Below are 22,366 nucleotides of genomic sequence, written 5' to 3' on the forward strand. Positions count from 1 at the left end.
CACCACACCATTTATCATATCAATAATACTGAAGTGTACCACCTTTTCCTACCATTAATGGCAAGAAACTAGTAACAGTAGTCATTAATATTGCAAACATCAATGGCCTTCACACTGCAGGTCAATCAGGGATGAGGGGGCAGATGCAGAGCGGTGCAATGCTGGGGGCATGCCAATCAGTTAGTGGGGTTAGCATAGCTGCCAGGGCATTGTGCCATGCAACAAACAAGTTACAGCACAAGACCACTAGTTCTAGCTAGACGGGTAATCCAGGAACCACTTAGAAGCACAGAAAGGTAATCCTATTGCTGATTATAACTTACCGATGTGTGCAGCCAGGCATAGCAGCACATCACCAGTACTGAAATGCTCAAGAATATTTACTACTGGAAAAAAAAAAAAAAACATTGTAAGTCTGTTTAAAAGATTTATTTGGCAGCACAAGTTGAAATTCCGCCCAGTTAATAGATTTCGATGTATTAAAGTCCATTACTAACCACCTATCAACTTCTGATTAGTCTCCAAAGAAATGGACCAATAAACATTCCTAATGCAGATGAGGATCTAAACCAGAGGTTCTCAAACTCAGTCCTCGGGGCACACACAGTGCATGTTTTGCAGGTTACCCAGCAGGTGCACAGGTGTATTAATTACTCACTGACATTTTAAAAGGTCCACAGGTGGAGCTAATTATTTCACTTGTGATTCTGTGAGGAGACCTGCAAAACATGCACTGTGTGTGCCCCTGAGGACCGAGTTTGAGAACCTCTGATCTAAACTAAAGCTGTCCCAGAAACCCCACTGATCAGACCTGCTGACAGAGGAAAGAAAAAAAAAAAAAAGAAAAAATAATCCTACTAGAGTACCTACTATAGATGCCTTTGCAGCACTCTACATCTGTGTGGCTGTTCCTAGAACAAACAGAACATTCAATTCTAACCTACTCTGGAATAGAGAACCTTGAAGGCAAGGCAAGAAAAAAAAAAAAAAGCTTCCGAAAGGATTAGGTTTGCAGAAATCTTGCATGTAAGCGAAGCTGCCAAGGTATGTAAAAATTATAAAATTAGCACCAACATATTGACTTTAGAACATGGATTAGTAGATTTCAGGGTTAGGCCTAGAGTTTGCTCTTCCAGAGATCGCACTTGACATTCAACTCCCTGCATAACCTGGCAAGTCTAGTAACAGGCCAGTAATCATGACACATTTGGCAATATATACTTTTGTAAAATAGAAGCTTGATTAGGGCAAAACCTTTACTCCTTGCTTGGATTGAAGAGTTGACTTGTACCAATATCAAGCCAAGAGCAAAGCTTTAGCTTGGTGGGCATAAGACACCCACCACTCCAGCCTTCCCAAATCTACTAGCTATGTTTTGCCTAGGACATGCTGCTACAGAATAAAAAGGATCACTAAAAATAAACAAAAAAAAAAAGTTACAGTGCGCAAGTCACAAGCAAATTTCTATCTTAACAATACTTCTGTTCAAGGGTCAACAATACTAATTTTCAGGAAAATAAATTTATCGATCAACTGGTAGAACGGCTAACAAATTTACATCCTGAAGACTACATTGCTGATATATATAAAAATCACAGATAGAGTTTGTAATGCACATGAACATAAGAGCCCTGGTAACTTTCTAGCACATTGATTAACAGAAGAACATTTATCCATGGTAGGCTTCCGATCCTCAGTGAGGCAGAAGAGCCTCCATTCACAGTTATGAAGAGTTTGTTTGAAGTGCAAGTTGTACAGAGTGTAACGTAGGGTAGTTTCTGACCAACAGCAGCTACAAGATCAGACACTTCGATATCGTAGAAGCAAGTTCTCTCCGAATGAGTAGTCAGGGCATGGCTAAATTACAACAATATGGCTCCTTATCAAAGGCCCCATAACCCATAGACTTCTTTAAAGGAACTATTGAGTGACAAGACCCAAGTCTGCTGTAGTGCATAGCAGGGTTAGTCATGATTGTGTTGGGGTTTGGCTCATTTATTGTAAGAGCATGCAGTTGGTCATCAGATTGTGGCAGTCTATTTGAGGAGCTTTCTAATTGAGGGTCTCCTGCTTGTCCTCTTTTGCAACACTTCCATCCATGCTCAAGCTCATATGTTCTGTCTCAATTTCCATAAGTTCATTGAATGGTGTGCCAGCATTAGATGTTGAATGGCATTCAATGGCTTCATCCGGACTCTTGCAGTTGGGTGGAAGCGTACATATTTTTTTGGCAATGGTGGACTTTTCTTCAGAGATCTCATCATCAGATGTCTCCGAAACAGACTCTGAAGAAGGGTCCTCTGAAGAATAGTCTGAGGTCTCAGGTTGTGGATAATATTGTGCTGGCTCTCTCACTACATCATGTTTGAAGATAGCTATTGTGAAGAAGTCTGTGTGTTCGCCAAACCTAAGAAAAATGTAAATGAAGAGTTGGCTTTTTGAAGACTACCAAACAGTAGAGGTCCTTCTGACCCACCCAGCCCCCATTAAATGAGTTAAAACATTTTATGGCCTTTGTTAAAGTTTATTCACTTTAATCAACCGGCTGGTTCAGTTCAATGCTCACCTTCCACAAACTTCAAATGGATCAATCCATAGAGTGATTTCTTTAGGGAGCCCAATTCTTGAGTAGTCAATATCACACTGTGTGCAGGCCTGAAGCAGCGACTCATCCACATATTGCCAGGGATTAATGCGGACACACCTGTACAGAAATAGAGTTCAGGAAATGCAATGTGTCCAACTCTTATTGGTATCCACACAGCCAAACGTAGCATCCCTAGTACCATCAAGAAACCTTTCGACAACAACTTTACACAGCTGCTCATCCAACCACAGCTTCTCTATTCCAGTTACCCAGGAACTTCTCCCCAGCCTGGACAGCAGCTACTACATGCAATATAGAGGGCTGAATGGAGCCGCTGCACATGGCCAGAGGCAGCAAATTTTTCTACCAAGTCTTCTTGGAGAGTCTGTGGATCGGAGTGCTTAATCATTGCACCATAGAGAATCTGGTAAGTAGCATGCCCTGCCACAGTTTAGCATGCCTTAATAGCAAAACTGAGACTGGGGATGCTGGGAAGTTTACTTCCACAGCAGCATGAGGGCCACTGTTGGAGACCCATGATACACAAATTATGCCTCCTTCATGGACTGGCAACAACCGCTCTAAAATCAAACATTTGGGAACCACACTCCTCCCCCAGAAATCCTGCATTTGTCCCTGCATCTGGTTCATAATATAACCAAAAAGAACTAGCCATAAACCCATGATATGAAGTGATCCTTAAAGGATCACGTCATATTTCTTTAAAGTGACAACACATCAACAGGTTCGATATAAGGAAGTAGTCACCTGTAGGCTTGGCCTCTAGCAGGACTGTCTGGGTACCAGTGTCCTTTGTATCTATGCCTCAGTAGGCCCAAAAGGTTCTTCCCCAGAAGAACCAGTTGATCAGGAGCCAGGGTCTTTTTCAGGCTTAGAATTTTCATTAGAAAGTTGACAGCAGCCTCAATTTCCAGATGCATCTTCAGAACACAGACTAAATACAACAAAGTTAGTAAGTAAATTAATGTTGAGAACTCCAAAAATAAAACCTCCACATTGTTACAAAACACACAAACTAGGAGAAAACCCTTTGATAGGCAGAAGATACTATGTAATAAGACATGCAGATTTTTATATATCTTAAAGTAGTTATGCTATTGCAAGTTAATGCTTCATATTAATGAAGGCCAAATATAAATAAATATATATATATATATATATACATATACATATACACACATACATACACACACACACACACACACACACACACACACTGACCAGTGTAATACACTAAACTCAGTCTGAGTAATCATTCTTAAGACAGGAAAAATGACATGTAGGTAAATGCTGCAAGCCGCCTCTTAACTGAGCGTTATTGTGCATGACTCAGCTACAATAATATCACATCTGAACAGTGTAGGACTGGGGCATGAAGGGCCCACCAGGGAATGCAGTGGTAGGGGCCCATGTTTAGGGGTGTGGTCAGCCGTTACATTGGATTGCCTAACCATTAGAGAGTGCATGGGCTGGGCCCCTTGACAAATATATAAATACTTTAAGTGCGTGCATGATAATGTACCAGATAAATATTGCCAATGCACTGTAGAGCTTACATTATAGTCCTGTGTAGCATAAGGTAACACATGTATAATGTATGTGCACAGTCTGGAATCTGATCACTAGAGGAGGAGGGCCCCCAGGCAGTGGGGCCCACCGATGGTTTCCCCTGTACCCCTGTGGGCAGTCCAACCCTGCATCTGAGTCAGACTTAAAGGTAAGGTGAGTAGACAGCAGGTGCATGTTAACATGGCTCTAAAAAAAAAAAAAACGCAGCTGTATAGTATAGAGAGAGACCTTAGTGGTTCAAAAATGCGGCCCAAGGAACCCAAACAGTTTTAAGGATACCCATGCTTAAGCACAGGCGATTTCATTTGTACCTCAGTCAGTTTGATTATATAGTCTGTGCACAAGCAGGGATATCCCTAAAACCTGGACTGTTAAAGTGTCTGGAGGACTATTGCTCATATTGACTACTGTTAATCTATCCGGTTACCTTTAATAAAACCTGTTCTGGTTTGGAGTCAACACGTGGAAAAACCTTCTTGCTCACATCCACTATGCACCTATCAACTTATAGGCATCTGCCAATAGCCCCGCCGCCACCCAAGAATGTGGCCTATAAATTTGTTAAGGAGAAGTCACCTTGAGGCAACTCATGGCCAGGGTAGAATATATAGTAGAGATGTGCACTTGAAATTTTTCGGGTTTTGGTTTTGGGTTCGGTTCCGCGGCCGTGTTTTGGGTTCGACCGCGTTTTGGCAAAACCTCACCGAATTTTTTTTGTCGGATTCGGGTGTGTTTTGGATTCGGGTGTTTTTTTTAAAAAAACACTAAACAGCTTAAATCATAGAATTTGGGGGTCATTTTGATCCCAAAGTATTATTAACCTCAAAAACCATAATTTCCACTCATTTTCAGTCTATTCTGAATACCTCACAATATTATTTTTAGTCCTAAAATTTGCACCTAGGTCGCTGGATGACTAAGCTAAGCGACCCTAGTGGCCGACACAAACACCGTGCCCATCTAGGAGTGGCACTGCAGTGTCACGCAGGATGGCCCATCCAAAAAACCCTCCCCAAACAGCACATGACGCAAAGAAAAAAAAAAGAGGCGCAATAAGGTAGCTGTGTGAGTAAGATAAGCGACCCTAGTGGCCGACACAAACACCGGGCCCATCTAGGAGTGACACTGCAGTGTCACGCAGGATGGCCCTTCCAAAAAACCCTCCCCAAACAGCACATGACGCAAAGAAAAAAAAGAGGCGCAATAAGGTAGCTGTGTGAGTAAGATAAGCGACCCTAGTGGCCGACACAAACACCGGGCCCATCTAGGAGTGGCACTGCAGTGTCACGCAGGATGGCCCTTCCAAAAAACCCTCCCCAAACAGCACATGACGCAAAGAAAAAAAGAGGCGCAATGAGGTAGCTGTGCGAGTAAGATAAGCGACCCTAGTGGCCGACACAAACACCGGGCCCATCTAGGAGTGGCACTGCAGTGTCACGCAGGATGGCCCTTCCAAAAAACATTCCACAAACAGCACATGACGCAAAGAAAAAATGAAAGAAAAAAAAGGAGGTGCAAGATGGAATTGTCCTTGGGCCCTCCCACCCACCCTTATGTTGTATAAACAGGACATGCACACTTTAACCAACCCATCATTTCAGTGACAGGGTCTGCCACACGACTGTGACTGAAATGACGGGTTGGTTTGGACCCCCACCAAAAAAGAAGCAATTAATCTCTCCTTGCACAAACTGGCTCTACAGAGGCAAGATGTCCACCTCATCATCATCCTCCGATATATCACCGTGTACATCCCCCTCCTCACAGATTATCAATTCGTCCCCACTGGAATCCACCATCTCAGCTCCCTGTGTACTTTGTGGAGGCAATTGCTGCTGGTCAATGTCTCCACGGAGGAATTGATTATAATTCATTTTAATGAACATCATCTTCTCCACATTTTCTGGATGTAACCTCGTACGCCGATTGCTGACAAGGTGAGCGGCTGCACTAAACACTCTTTCGGAGTACACACTTGTGGGAGGGCGTACTTAGGTAGAATAAAGCCAGTTTGTGCAAGGGCCTCCAAATTGCCTCTTTTTCCTGCCAGTATAAGTACGGACTGTGTGACGTGCCTACTTGGATGCGGTCACTCATATAATCCTCCACCATTCTTTCAATGGTGAGAGAATCATATGCAGTGACAGTAGACGACATGTCCGTAATCGTTGTCAGGTCCTTCAGTCCGGACCAGATGTCAGCATCAGCAGTCGCTCCAGACTGCCCTGCATCACCGCCAGCGGGTGGGCTCGGAATTCTGAGCCTTTTCCTCGCACCCCCAGTTGCGGGAGAATGTGAAGGAGGAGATGTTGACAGGTCGCGTTCCGCTTGACTTGACAATTTTGTCACCAGCAGGTCTTTGAACCCCAGCAGACTTGTGTCTGCCGGAAAGAGAGATCCAAGGTAGGCTTTAAATCTAGGATCGAGCACGGTGGCCAAAATGTAGTGCTCTGATTTCAACAGATTGACCACCCGTGAATCCTTGTTAAGCGAATTAAGGGCTCCATCCACAAGTCCCACATGCCTAGCGGAATCGCTCCGTGTTAGCTCCTCCTTCAATGTCTCCAGCTTCTTCTGCAAAAGCCTGATGAGGGGAATGACCTGACTCAGGCTAGCAGTGTCTGAACTGACTTCACGTGTGGCAAGTTCAAAGGGCATCAGAACCTTGCACAACGTTGAAATCATTCTCCACTGCGCTTGAGACAGGTGCATTCCACCTCCTATATCGTGCTCAATTGTATAGGCTTGAATGGCCTTTTGCTGCTCCTCCAACCTCTGAAGCATATAGAGGGTTGAATTCCACCTCGTTACCACTTCTTGCTTCAGATGGCAGGGCAGGTTCAGTAGTTTTTGGTGGTGCTCCAGTCTTCTGTACGTGGTGCCTGTACGCCGAAAGTGTCCCGCAATTCTTCTGGCCACCGACAGCATCTCTTGCACGCCCCTGTCGTTTTTTAAAAAATTCTGCACCACCAAATTCAAGGTATGTGCAAAACATGGGACGTGCTGGAATTTGCCCATATTTAATGCACACACAATATTGCTGGCGTTGTCCGATGCCACAAATCCACAGGAGAGTCCAATTGGGGTAAGCCATTCCGCGATGATCTTCCTCAGTTGCCGTAAGAGGTTTTCAGCTGTGTGCGTATTCTGGAAAGCGGTGATACAAAGCGTAGCCTGCCTAGGAAAGAGTTGGCGTTTGCGAGATGCTGCTACTGGTGCCGCCGCTGCTGTTCTTGCGGCGGGAGTCCATACATCTACTCAGTGGGCTGTCACAGTCATAGTCCTGACCCTGCCCTGCTCCACTTGTCCACATGTCCGTGGTTAAGTGGACATTGGGTACAACTGCATTTTTTAGGACACTGGTGAGTCTTTTTCTGACGTCCGTGTACATTCTCGGTATCGCCTGCTTAGAGAAGTGGAACCTAGATGGTATTTGGTAACGGGGGCACACTGCCTCAATAAATTGTCTAGTTCCCTGTGAACTAACGGCGGATACCGGACGCACGTCTAACACCAACATAGTTGGCAAGGCCTCAGTTATCCGCTTTGCAGCAGGATGACTGCTGTGATATTTCATCTTCCTCGCAAAGGACTGTTGGACAGTCAATTGCTTACTGGAAGTAGTACAAGTGGGCTTACGTCTTCCCCTCTGGGATGACGATCGACTCCCAGCAGCAACAACAGCAGCGCCAGCAGCAGTAGGCATTACACTCAAGGATGCATCGGAGGAATCCCAGGCAGGAGAGGACTCGTCAGAATTGCCAGTGACATGGCCTGCAGGACTATTGGCATTCCTGGGTAAGGAGGAAATTGACACTGAGGGAGTTGGTGGGGTGGTTTGCGTGAGCTTGGTTACAAGAGGAAGGGATTTACTGGTCAGTGGACTGCTTCCGCTGTCACCCAAAGTTTTTGAACTTGTCACTGACTTATTATGAATGCGCTGCAGGTGACGTATAAGGGAGGATGTTCCGAGGTGGTTAACGTCCTTACCCCTACTTATTACAGCTTGACAAAGGCAACACACGGCTTGACAAATGTTGTCCGCATTTCTGGTGAAATACTTCCACACCGAAGAGCTGATTTTTTTTGTATTTTGACCAGGCATGTCAATGGCCCTATTCCTCCCACGGACAACAGGTGTCTCCCCGGGTGCCTGACTTAAACAAACCACCTCACCATCAGAATCCTCCTGGTCAATTTCCTCCCCAGCGCCAGCAACACCCATATCCTCCTCATCCTGGTGTACTTCAACACTGACATCTTCAATCTGACTATCAGGAACTGGACTGCGGGTGCTCCTTCCAGCACTTGCAGGGGGCGTGCAAATGGTGGAAGGCGCATGCTCTTCACGTCCAGTGTTGGGAAGGTCAGGCATCGCAACCGACACAATTGGACTCTCCTTGTGGATTTGGGATTTCGAAGAACGCACAGTTCTTTGCGGTGCTTTTGCCAGCTTGAGTCTTTTCAGTTTTCTAGCGAGTGGCTGAGTGCTTCCATCCTCATGTGAAGCTGAACCACTAGCCATGAACATAGGCCAGGGCCTCAGCCGTTCCTTGCCACTCCATGTGGTAAATGGCATATTGGCAAGTTTACGCTTCTCCTCCGACAATTTTATTTTAGGTTTTGGAGTCCTTTTTTTACTGATATTTGGTGTTTTGGATTTGACATGCTCTGTACTATGACATTGGGCATCGGCCTTGGCAGACGACGTTGCTGGCATTTCATCGTCTTGGCCATGACTAGTGGCAGCAGCTACAGCACGAGGTGGAAGTGGATCTTGATCTTTCCCTAATTTTGGAACCTCAACATTTTTGTTCTCCATATTTTAATAGGCACAACTAAAAGGCACCTCAGGTAAACAATGGAGATGGATGGATACTAGTATACTTATGGATGGACTGCCGACACAGAGGTAGCTACAGCCGTGGACTAACGTACTGTGTCTGCTGCTAATATAGACTGGATGATTGATAATGAGATGAAATCAATATATATATGTATGTATATATAATATCACTAGTACTGCAGCCGGACAGGTAGATAATATATTTATTAGGTAATGATGACTGATGACGGACCTGCTGGACACTGTCAGCTCAGCAGCACCGCAGACTGCTACAGTAAGCTACTATACTATAGTAGTATGTACAAAGAAAGAAAAAAAAAAAAAAAAAAAAAAACCACGGGTAGGTGGTATACAATTATGGATGGACTGCCGAGTGCCGACACAGAGGTAGCTACAGCCGTGGACTAACGTACTGTGTCTGCTGCTAATATAGAGTCTAGACTGGATGATAAATTATTGATAATGAGATGAAATCAATATAATATCACTAGTACTGCAGCCGGACAGGTACTATATATATTTATTATGTAATGACTGATGACGGACCTGCTGGACACTGTCAGGTCAGTACCGCAGGCTGCTACAGTAAGCTACTATAGTAGTATGTATAAAGAAGAATGAAAAAAAAAAAAACACGGGTAGGTGGTATACAATATATATATATATATATATATATATATATATATATATAGATATATATAGATATATATAGATATATATACACACACACACACACATATACATATACATATTATATATATATATATATATATATAGATATATATACACACACATATACATATATATATATATATATATATATATATATATATATATATATATATATATATATATATTAAACTGGTGGTGATTGATTATTAAACTGGTGGTCACTTCAGGTCACGTTGCAACTTGCAACTAGTACTCCGAGGCCTAAGCAGACAATCACAAAATATATTATACTGGTGGTCAGTGTGGTCACAACAATGGCAGTGTGGCACTGACTCTGGCAGCAAAAGTGTGCACTGTACGTTATATGTACTCCTGAGTCCTGCTCTCAGACTCTAACTGCTCCCCACTGTCAGTGTCTCCCCCACAAGTCAGATAATACACTTACAGTCACACTATCTATTATCTAATCTATAAATATCACTTCAGCAAGTAGTATAGTAGTATACAGTAGTACTCCTCCTAATAATGCTCCCCAAAATACTGTGTCTCTCTCTTCTCTAAACGGAGAGGACGCCAGCCACGTCCTCTCCCTATGACTCTCAATGCACGTGTGAAAATGGCGGCGACGCGCGGCTCCTTATATAGAATCCGAGTCTCGCGATAGAATCCGAGCCTCGCGAGAATCCGACAGCGTGATGACGTTCGGGCGCGCTCGGGTTGGCCGAGCAAGGCGGGAAGATCCGAGCCTGCTCGGACCCGTGTAAAAAAACCTGAAGTTCGGGCGGGTTCGGATTCAGAGGAACCGAACCCGCTCATCTCTAATATATAGTGTAGTGATATTTACAGTGTGCAGACTACTTGTCCATGCCTTCGGTGTAAGTACCCAGTGCACTTAACACTCATCTATAAGCCATACGTTTTCAGACCACCAGTAATTTAAGAACATTATAACAATTAAGTCTCCCAGAGGAGACTATTTGTCAATGTTTCAGCCAGCAGGTATCACGGCTCCAGGCTTTTGGGACACACAACACTGCTTTTTTATCTCAGATTCTGTGTGTGGCCACTTACAGCACTGCTGTGTCATGTCACCATAGGTGTGCGCAGGGGGGGTTCCTGGTGCGCACAGGCACCCCCTAATGTCCGGCACCCCGATCTCACATGCCTGATGCTGCGATCGCCGAGCAGGCTGATTACTGTACCCTCTGCGCTGCACCCTGTCAGGACTGCATTACTGACCGGACGCCTAGGTTAATGAAGGGTGCCACTGCCACCAGCTTTCAAACTCCCGGCTCCACCTCAATGTACAAAAACAGCATGATGTGATGACGTCATGCTGCTCGCATGTCCACCCGTCACACCTACCTCGCTCCTTCTATGCTATGCCAACGCCAGCCACTGATGCGGATCAGCATGCAGCCAGCGTTCCTCTTAGGAACACAAATGCAATACTGGCAGGCGGCCGGCAGCAGCATTGACACGTCACTCATTTTCCCAACAGCAGAAATACTAGTCTGCGACTGTCAGTGAGTGACTGACTTGTAAGTAAGCTGCTGCAGCTTGCAGGGGAAAGAGAGGGGGAGCCAGACCAGGCTGAGTAGGAGAAGTATAATTGCAGTGAGTGCCATCAGGGGTTTGTTTGGTGCACACCACAACATCTGACAATGTACCTGCTTTATTAGGATTGGTATTTTATATTGCATTGACCATCAATAGATCATCAATGCTAGACACCCCTCTGATGGTGCACCCCCTAATAAGATGTGCTGCGCACGTCTATGCATGTCACCATTACAGTGTCATCTCTACTTAGTTTAGTAACTTCCTTCCCACCACTGGCTGGCCTATCGTGCCATGCCACCTATACCTGCAGTAGGAAAGAGTTCTGATTATGTAAACGCTTAACACTCAGGGATGCAGTTAAGGTCCCAGCAGTCAAGATGCAGATGCCGGAATCATGACACAAGCCTTGTATTCGAACTTGGGTGGCAGTTAAGGCCAGTACTCACGGCCCGATGCTGGAGAGATGTGTGCTGAGCGAACCGCTCAGCACACATCTCTCCCGGCGCTCAGCACAATCTGTGCTGAGCGTGCGGGGGGGGGGGGGGGGGGGGGCGCTCACTTCACCCAGCGAGTGAAGTGAGCGACCCGCTAGATTGGCCTGTATGCAGGCCAATCTAGCAGCAGCAATAGCGATGCGCGGGGCTGCACATCACTATCGCTGTTAGGGCTACACACGGAGCGATCTTGCTGAAAATCTAAGCAATCTAGTCAGATTGCTTAGATTAATCGCTCTGTGTGTACCCCCCTTTACAAGGTGTATTAAAAATACCTTTATTGGTCTCTCCTCTAAAGGGGTGTACACACGGAGCGATAATCTAAGCAATCTGACTAGATTGCTTAGATTTTCAGCAACATCGCTCCGTGTGTAGCCCCCTCAGCGATAGCGATGCGCGGCCCGCACATCGCTATAGCTGCTGCTAGATTGGCCTGCATGCAGGCCAATCTAGCGGGTCGCTCACTTCACCCGCTGGGTGAAATAAGAGCCCCCCCGTCTCCCCCCGCACGCTCAGCACAGATCGCGCTGTGCTGAGCGCCGGGAGAGCTGTGTGCTGAGCGGTTCGCTCAGCACACATCTCTCCCAAATCGGGCCGTGAGTACTGGCCTTAAGTGCTCCAGTCACTAATCTCTGACTCAGATAACAGGCAGGTATCTGCAGTAGTGTTGGGGGAAGGGGGGGGGGGGGGTTGTAGGTCAGCATGAACTGCTGCTACTGCTCCCCATGCATTGTTCTGTGTGCTGAAGGCAGCGATCTGCTTGATCTTGCCCACCCTGTTGCAGAACTTGAGGGGACACCGCTCATCACCAGTTGGGCAGAGGAATCAGGTGGCACCTGGGCACAGGATGGTGAATAGAGGCTTAAAATGCAGGAGCTCAACACCTTTCTTGTACATCATACATCCAATACCGCCATGCACCAATCCAAACTCCCATTCTCTCCTCCCTGTAGGAGAAACTAAACTTGTGTCTACAGATTTCTGATCTAAGGGCCCTCTGTATTACTAATTGTAATTCATTTTTCATGGCGGATATTGCTAAAATGAAAAAATATCCCCACTATGTACTAAGTGTAACTGCAATGACAGTGGTAACTGTAAGATACTTAAATGTGAGACTCCTCCAAAATGCTTGTGTACAGCATCAGTTTCCGCTACTGCACAGAGGCTGCTGAAGAGGCAGAGGGAAGCTCTCCTGTTAAGGGCTGTACTGACTGAGAAATTTCCTCAGATGTGCTGAGCGGTCTAGCATAGACTGCTCAGCACACATCTCTCCCTCCGCTCAGCACAGCGCGATGTGTGCTGAGCAAGGGGAGGGGCGGCCAGCAGCTCATGCTCAGGCACAATCTAGCACCGGCGATAGCGCCGCACGGGACCAAGCATCGCCGTCGCCAGCACAGCAGCCCTACACAGAGCAATGTTCAGTTAGTTTCCAAGGAATTAGCTGCACACCGCTCCGTGTGTACCCCGCTTTTAGTATACCTCCACAGGCTTAAATCAATTGACCCCACCTGAAGATCGCTTTGCAGAGTTTGCTACATAGAAGTTAGAACAGTCTCCATTTTATTAGCTTTCCGTAAGATTTCTGTGAAGACGGACATACCCTAATATATAGACCCTCAAGTCTGTCTCACCATATGTGCACCTGTCTGCAAATTACACTTCAGACCATCTTCCTTAACCATTGTGTTGGTCTCCTCCAATTTCAGGTATGTACCAATACCTCATCAGCCTCATCAGGTGTTTGATAAATTATAGTGACATAGGGATTTCCATTAATTTCTATTCTTCTGTTCCGGTAATTCCATCCAAGAGAAAAAACAAACAAACAAAAAAACACCACACAAAAAAACAAATAAAACAAAAACACACACAAACCCTGCAACCTTTCAGCAAAACCACCAATTTTTCTATAGCAAAGGGCCTTTCAGAAGTACACAAAAACCAGGCCAATTTAGGAGATGGTGTATAAAAGCTTAATTGTCTGCTGCTCATGGGCCACTTATGTCTGCTTGCCCCCAGGATAAAATTTGCCATGGCAAAAAGACAAATGCATACCTTCCAACATAGGTTGACAGTGGAGCAAGACTTCACGCTATCATGGAGGGGTGGAGCCTAAGAAAAGGGGCAGAGCGTTGTGGAACCCTCATTCCCATCACTATGGGGGGGGGGGGTGCTCCGAAATGCAGGGCTACCCCCAGGCTCCCCGTACACTGAATTAATGCAAGGCATCTATTCACCCACTGCTGTGCCAAGCACATTGGCGTTTCTATAATGGGTGCAATGGGTGCCGTGCACATAGGCCTCCGGTTCCAGGGGGGAACCACACCACATTCATATTTTAATACTTACCTTTCCGAAATCCCACAGTCGATGCGAAAATCACACCCAAAATGGCCACCTCGTATGCGCCATAGTGGTCTCTTGAACATGGAGGGAGCCACGTTTCCGGAGACCTGCACAGTAGACTCTGGCACAACGCCAGAGACTACTGTGCCATACAGAGGAGGGGCCCCCTCCTGTTAAAACGGCCCTGGCTCCCCCTCCCCACCACAGCCCACGGGTGGGACTGCAAGACAGTCCAAGGAAAACAGGACATTCTCGCTGAATGCTGGAGTTTGGCGGTATGCTACATGATCTTAAGGCAAGAGCTCTTTAGCATACCTCCCAACCCTACCAATTTGAGGCTTCAGACTCCGCTGATGACAATAGGTACGTTTTCCCATTAGCAGTGGCTCTACAGAGACAAATAGGTGCATGCCAATGAATGGATGTTCACAGGGGTGGGGAATAAGGGACAGCCTACCTCCCAACAAACTAGTCACTCTTTTTTGTGACATAGCCAAACCCACTGTCCATATTTGTGAATCAGAAGTATCAGGAGCTGACTTAAGTTTTAAACTCTATTCCAGTCCAGGTTTTAAGTATGTGACGACATGTGATGACACAGCTGGCGCGTCGTGTCGCTCAGTGGTAAAAGACACGTGGTTACTTTCCTAGCCCTGGTCCTACACATGGACTTCATCAATTGCCAATATGTTATTAGTTATATGTTAGGCAATATTGTATTATATTGTATGATGTTATTGTTACAAGGGTACAGTTATGTTTTCAATGTATATATATGAATGTAATGGTTATTGTGTTATAGTTTGTAAAATAATGTTTTCCCAATATGACTGCGCAGATAACCTGTGTGTTTGCGATAACCTGTGTGTTTGCTGTTGTGTAGATACAGCCAGTCTCAGATGTCAGGCCATACAACCCCCCCTCATTCTTCCCCACACAATGGATTTCAGGCCACACAATCAGATTAAGTAAGGTTACTTTAGTTAACATCTATTGTGGCCTAGGGGACATGCCTGGGCATGTGAAACTGTCTGGGGGTGTCGCCTTATTGTAGGAAAGACAAAGGTTTGATAATAGCAAAGAGGGGACGTGAGACAGAAGTTGAGAGAGAGGCAGGAGACTGACTAAGAAGTAATGTTCTGTCAGGAGCTCCAGGAGGGATTGTCGTGTAGAATTGGATCACAGAAGTGTGCTGAGCTGTGTTATAACCTATTCTGTCAATAAACCACTGTTGGTTTTTCATCTACCACCGTGACTGAGTGATTTTGAACCCAATATCCTCACAAAGTATATCCATGTTTGAGTCCAGGAGCAGTATGCAGCAAATTTAAAAATGTCCAAACCTCAGAATACCTGGATGTCTCATAGGCACGATGCTCTAGAATGAGATGCATTCCGGAGTTTGGACCCAATAGGCAATGCCATGGGTAGTCTGTAGATGGCATTGCCCAATTAAAGCCTATGGGCTTCTTATCGCAATGTGCACAGAGAGGTAGCCAATCACATCCTCCATATCTCCTGCAATGCGTGCATCAGCTGATACATGCGCAGAAGTACTCCCGGATCTTAAACCCGGAAGTCTTATGACGTCACTAGGCCACAATCGTAAAATAGCATGATTTGCAGGTCCATGGGTGAAGCCAAATAGCAGGGTTCAAGTCATTTAGTCCCACTCCTCTACACAGAACCACAAATACCAGGTATAGTCCTCATCCTGCCCGCAGCATTAGGAAGCAGGCATAGGCAAACGGGGGGCAAAGTAGAAATATGGAAGAAAAAAAAAATTACGTAAAATTGTAACCATCCTGTGCACATATGGCGCAACACCTTATGTCACACAGTAATGCAACTGACACCATATTATGCCCCACAATAATGCCCAGTTTTAATGCTCTATGCCACAGTACCTGGTCGTTGTCAGGGGATCTGAATGCTTTATCAATGCAATGAACCCAAGAGTAAATGCCAGGAAGGAGAGACAGGCACGTTACCATGAGGTGGGAGAATATGTAGATGTGTCTTATCCTGGTCCTATTATATTTGTGTGATTATTATGGTTTAACCTTTTCTTGATCACTTATATTTGTTAAATATGCTTTATAAAGCCTATACTAAAGTCCATCTATAGTGTTAGTTGTTAATATTTTATTCCACACACTAGCCAGTGTATGAAATAAACTGTAACTATGTATGTTCTGGGTCTGTAATAGTTTCTTCTACTACTCAGGCTTGGACTGGCCCACAGGGGTACAGGGGAAACCACTGGTGGGCCCACCTCCTGCTCTAAGGATCAGGTTCCAGACTGTGCACTTGAATTATACATATGTTACCTTATATTGGGCTATGGTGTCTTTTCTACAGTGCATTGCAATTATTAATCTGGTACATTATCATGCATGCAGCAGCTGAATTTACTGTATAGATTTATGAAGGGGCCCAGACGTTGCACTCTCTAATGGTTAGTCAAACCAATGAGGTGGCAGGCCAGACCCCCTCTGCAGACTGGCCACACCCCTAAACATGGGCCCCTACCACTGCATTTCCCTGTAGGCCCTACATGCCCTAGTCCAACACCTCTACCACTCCACCAGATTCCTGCACTTGCTCTAACATTCAGCAAAGCTAAATATTGTGGAGTGCATTTGGAAACCCCCCTCCAGAAACCCTGTGTTTGTCTCCCCCCCCCTTCCCTCCAGAAACCCTGTGTTTGTCTCCCCTCTCCCTCCCCTTAAAGAGATCTGGAAACTCTCCCTCAGGAGCGCAAGACCACCTGAGAAATAGCAACTTGCAGGAGTGTAAGCAAGTACGTTTCAAATGCATCTAAAACCATGGGGGAGATGCATCAATCCTGTAGATTGAGTACCAGCCACTCACCAGGATTTGATAAATCTCTCCCACAGTTTTAGAGGTGTTACAAATACACCATAGTTAAAGTTTGCCTCACCAATGCCATCTAGTGCCCATTGTAAGCAACAGCAATATATTAGTAGACACCAACTACTAGACTGTAAACACATTGCCTACTAGAGGAAGGTACTCTAGGTTTGTGCATAGACAGGGTGTATGACTGGGGCACATCAACAATACACGACAGACAGACAGACAACATTCTGGCACCAACATCTATAAGTACAAGATACAGGTTTAAATTGTTGGGGAGAGATCAAGTGGCAGTGACAGCAATTTTTTCTGTAAAAAAAAAAACCTATACCAAATTTTTTTTTTTTTTTAAATAATCCAAAAGATCTTTTAATAAAAACTAAAAGTATGTGTCAGAGTGGATTACTCAATAAATTAGTAGTCTTTTAGAACATCACACGTTTAGCTTTCAAAACCTCAAATGAGGCCTTCAGAGCCATGACCATACAATAGAAAGTTACACACCAAACAGTTACATCACACAAAATAAACAAGCTCAAAAACAAAGAAACACTTACCTCAGTAACAAAGCTCCAAAAGAACAACGGTCTCAACTGCTACTTTAAACCCCCTAACCAAACAGAAACTTTACTTAAAAAAAGACAGATTACATACACTGCTTCTTCCTAGTAGGGGGTTATATAGAGGGTGATTAAAGGGACTGGTCACCACTTAGCTAATTAGGAAATTACACCTGCACAACACATGGGAGTAGCTCTTAACCACTTAACTGACAACCTTTTTCCCCAAAAACCGCTCAGAAATTGTCGGATTTTTTAAGAGTGAATTAGGTGAAGAACATAAATTTAACCTTACACAAAATGATTTTAGTTAAAAAAAAATTAATACAAATTTATTTTTAAATTTTTTTTATTTTTTCCCCCCAAACATCGGTCAGCACCATCAGAACATCAGAAGCATCAGGACCATTGCGACTTTCCTTTTAATAGCCGGGACAGGCAAGTGGTTAAGCTGGATACACACTATATAGGCCCCCATACATCAGCAATCGGTTGGTGCAATTTGGAGTTTTGCAGATGATTGTGTAAATAAATCTGCAATAAATGGGGTTCACAGATCGCAGTTTCCAACCAAAAAGTGATTGGGATTGGTAAATCAGGTTGTCCAACGTGTTGGATTTCATAGATCAATTGGGGCTGTAGATTGATAGTAAACTGGTGATCCTTTCAAGATTGTCAGATCTGTATTTGCTGAAAATGATCTGCAAATCACTGCAAAAATATCTGTAATGTATGGGTGCAGATTGGTGGATTGGGGAATTTTTAAATCTGGGACTAAATCTCAGAATCTGCAAAAGGTTGTTTTTTTTTGCGATTGCTAATGTATTATTGCTAAACTTTCTGGTTGGAAGGAAAATCTGGTACTGTATGGGAGCAAATGACAATTAACCATTTGCTCCCAAACACTGGAAAACAGACAAAAAATGGATGTACGGACAAATTGGTTAAAACCATTTGATTTAATCAATTTATCTGAAAAAAAACAACAAAAAAAACATTTTTGTCCCTTTTTCCAGCTTTTGGGAGCAAATGGTCGATTGTCATTTGCTCCCATACTGTACATTACCAGATTTTCACTCCTATCAGAAAGATTTAAGAAATAATCATATTATATATATCCAGCTTTACACTACCAGCCCGTATTGGTCATATAAAGATACACAAGAACAGGCTTGGCCAACCTGTGGCTCTCCAGATGTTGTGAAACTACACATCCCAGCATGCCGTGCCACGGTTTTAGCATTCCTTAATAGCAAAACTGTGGCAAAGCATGATGGGACTTGTAGTTTTACAACAGCTGGAGAGCCACAGGTTGGCCAGGCCTGCAGTATGGTTCTCAAACCCAGACCTCATGGAATCCTTACTCTGCATGTTAAACTGGGACACTCGTGAATTACACAGGTTCTGCTGCCACTGCTGTCATTTCTGGCACTTTTTTTTTCCTAAAGGAAACTAGCAGCAGCGGTCTGCGCTGTGTCCGTTCAATAGAGCTGGATTGACACTTAAAGAAAACTAGAGAACTCTGATGGGGCAGATGTATTAAGCCTGGAGAAGTGATAAAGCAGTGATAAGTGCAAGGTGATAACGCACCAGCCAATCAGCTCCTAACTGTAAATTTACATATTGGAGCTGATTGGCTGGTGAGTTTTCACCTTGCACTTATCACTGCTTTATCACTTCTCCAGGCTTAGTACATTTTACATTCCCCCCATCTATCCAACTGAACCACTGTTATATACAGTAAGTACTACGGTCCATTAGAATGCTGCATGTACTCCCGGACATCCTATGATATTCACAAGAGGATACTCCAGCCCATCTCCATGTACTTAGGCCACTATTTACAGCCGTGTATTACCCAGAGACGCTGAGGAAGAGGGGCAGGGTCCCATTGAGCTCTCTGTGGCTAAATTTACTAAAGTTTCTAAAACAGAATTGTTGTTGTTGCCCATAGCAACCAATAAGATGCTGTCTATTGCCTTTTAGAAATTTATAGACAGAATCTGATAGGTTGCTATGGGCAACATCACCAATTCTGTTTTAGAAGCTTTAGTAAATGTACCCGTCCTACGTTCTTATTAAACACGAGCACTTTACTAATTACACTTCAATATTTGCGACCAATTCCTCCTAGTTGTTTCCTTAGATATGTTGATGTAATTTTTTGCAATTGTATCCCCCACGCAGAAGCGCTCGTCACCTCCAGGTCTCTTGTTAACAACCACCCCCATGTGGGACCAGATCCTGGATTTGTTGGAACTGACACTTAAAATAAAGTATTTCTTCAATGATGGGGCATGTTACCTCCAGACATCAAGCTGTGTGGTGGGGTCCAATGTGACCTCCGCCCAGTGATACCTGTGCTCCACCCTCTGTATACCTCTTCCTGTATGCCCCTACCCTATGCCAGCACCGTATTCTGCTGTGTGCCCCATCCTGTGTGCCAGCACCCTATGATGTCAACATCCTGATTCTGCTCTATGTGCCCCATCCTATGGTGCCTGCTCCCTGTGTGCCTCATCCTGTGATGTCTGATCCGTGTGCCCCCATTGATGCCTGCACCCTACTTGCCCCATGAGTCCCCATCCTATGATACCTGTGTGCCCCCACACAGTGATGCCTGCGCTGTGTACTGGGGAGCACTAATGCCTGCTCACCGTATTCCCCCACACTGTGATGCCTGCTCTGTGTGCCCCAACCTGTAATACCTGCGCTATGGGTGTGATGCCTGCTCTGCACCCAAACCTGTCCATGATGCCTGCTCTGTGTGCCTCTACCCTGTAATACCTTCCTGCGTGCCCCCACCTTGTGATGCCTGCTGTGTGCCTCTACCCTGTAATACCTTCCTGCGTGCCCCCACCTTGTGATGCCTGCTCTGTGTGCCTCCACCCTGTGCTGCCTGCTGGGTTCCCCTCAATGATGCCTACTTCCTGTGTGGTCACCCATTCTCTTGCTGATCTTGCACTCTGGGAGGTGGCACTAGTAGATGGTTGGCAGTGCAGAGGCAGCTGGGTGGTTTGTGACCTCTGATTTTAGCGCTTTCCCCTAGGCATCAGTTAACATTAACTTACTTTGGTCCATCAAAAAAAAGTAAAACAATAATGACAACAGAACACATTTGGCTTTGTACAAATTATTAAGAAACAGGTTAAATGGTCTTTATTGTTGATGTCTATTGTCTGTTCTTGCCACATCTTGGACAGGGTGGGAGGGTATCTGAGGTTATTTTCTGTCATTCCTTTCTGCCGTGGCTTCTGTAGTCTTGCACCTACTAGTGCTGGTGTAGCATTTGGAGCAAGTTCTTCATCCTTTATAGAATTGTCTGGGAGTCTCTACATTGTATGCCCATACTATGAGTAGGTTTGGCTTTATACTGGGTGCCTTGGCATATCACTGCAACTGAATGTCCTTTTGTTTAGACATAACTAACGGAGACGGGTGACTATACGTCCAAGTTTTCATGGTTTCTTAGGGCCCTTTTATTTTGGTGTTTTGTGTTTGGGTGGTGCCTATTCTGGTTTCTGTGGCGTTTGAGTTTCGGTTGTCAAGCTTGACTGGCCGTGTGTTTGACTGGCACTGGTATTTGGTGAGTTAGCTCTGGTAAGTTTGCTTTTGTGTTCATGGGTGGATGGTTTGGATAGTAAAGATCATTGCCTGGTGCTGTGGTTTTGTGATCGGAGAGTGTGGCTCAGTCCCATTGTATGGTCTAGCACAGGGCTGTAGAGAGTTGAGCAGAGGAGACTGCTTCCCTGGCCCCACTGCAACCCAGCACACAGAAACAGGTGCTTGGTAGAAGCTGCTGCAGACAGGTAAGACAGGGCGGCGATGGACCAAGGCTCCTCCAGCAAGCCAGGCCTGGGTAATTAGTACCTGCTCCCACCTCGGCAGCCCTGGTTACATGTAAAAGCAGCCAGCATTTACCCCACATGCAATCTGACTTACTCTCTGATTCCTTATGAGACTAACTGAACAAAAGCAGCCATCTTACATTGGGCATGACCGCTTCTGCATACTGCACATCTTATCAGAGATGAGCCTTCAGTGTACGCTACGTGTTGTCTCCTTCTGCAGACTGAAGGTAGCCTAGGAAGAGGTCTGTGTGACATGTGAGGGGTATGCAGAGAGGTCTGACATCTGAGGGTTATATGGGGAGGTCTCTGTGGTATGTGAGGAATATGTGGGAAGGTCTATGTGGCATGTGAGGGGTATGTGGGGAGGTCTGTGTGGCATGAGGTATATGTGGGAAGGTCTGTGTGGCATGTGGGGAGGTCTGTGTGGCATGTGAGGGGTATGTGGGGAGGTCTGTGTGGCATGTGAGAAGGTCTGTGTGGCATGTGAGGGGTATTGTGGGGAGGTCTGTGTGGCATGTGAGGTATATGTGGGAAGGTCTGTGTGGCATGTGAGGGTTATATGGGGAGGTCTCTGTGGTATGTGAGGAATATGTGGGAAGGTCTGTGTGGCATGTGAGGTACATGTGGGAAAGTCTATGTGGCATGTGAGGGGTATGTGGGGAGGTCTGTGTGGCATGTGAGGGGTATGTGGGGAGGTCTGTATGGTATGTGAGGTCTGTGTGGCATGTGAGGTATATGTGGGAAGGTCTGTGTGGCATGTGAGGGGTATGTGGGGAGGTCTGTGTGGCATGTGAGGAGGTCTGTGGCATGTGAGGTATATGTGGGAAGGTCTGTGTGGCATATGTGGGATGGTTTGTGTGGCATGTGAGGAGTATGTGGGGAGGTCTGTGCGGCATGTGAGGGGCAGGGACGGACTGGGGTCCCTGGCAAGTGTGTACATGCACCCGGGAAGGGGGCATGCACGCACTAGCGAC

At 45.3% G+C, this 22,366-nt stretch overlaps 1 protein-coding gene across 1 annotated transcript; it reads right to left on the reverse strand.

Annotated features, from left to right (window-relative positions):
• Positions 1–1,505: 1,505 nt before the first annotated feature.
• LOC134966056 (maternal B9.10 protein-like) lies at positions 1,506–17,645 on the reverse strand. Its single transcript, XM_063942519.1, has 4 exons — positions 17,539–17,645; positions 3,356–3,542; positions 2,567–2,704; positions 1,506–2,407 (listed from the first exon to the last, which is right to left on the reverse strand). Exons 2-4 carry the CDS (start codon positions 3,526–3,528, stop codon positions 2,053–2,055), a joined length of 666 nt encoding a protein of 221 aa, XP_063798589.1. The 5' UTR covers positions 3,529–3,542; positions 17,539–17,645; the 3' UTR covers positions 1,506–2,052.
• Between the last annotated feature and the right edge of the window lie 4,721 nt (positions 17,646–22,366).

The sequence above is a fragment of the Pseudophryne corroboree genome, chromosome 10 (genome assembly GCF_028390025.1).
Source record: "Pseudophryne corroboree isolate aPseCor3 chromosome 10, aPseCor3.hap2, whole genome shotgun sequence".
Classification (NCBI taxonomy): domain Eukaryota; kingdom Metazoa; phylum Chordata; class Amphibia; order Anura; family Myobatrachidae; genus Pseudophryne; species Pseudophryne corroboree.

Excerpts from the sequence above, each read along its gene's own strand:
- LOC134966056 (XM_063942519.1), bottom strand. The coding sequence starts at position 3,528 with ATGCATCTGGAAATTGAGGCTGCTGTCAACTTTCTAATGAAAATTCTA. Across the intron at positions 2,705-3,355 it reads GCTAGAGGCCAAGCCTACAG|GTGTGTCCGCATTAATCCCT; the intron begins GTGACTACTTCC and ends ATTTCTGTACAG. Across the intron at positions 2,408-2,566 it reads CCATTTGAAGTTTGTGGAAG|GTTTGGCGAACACACAGACT; the intron begins GTGAGCATTGAA and ends CATTTTTCTTAG.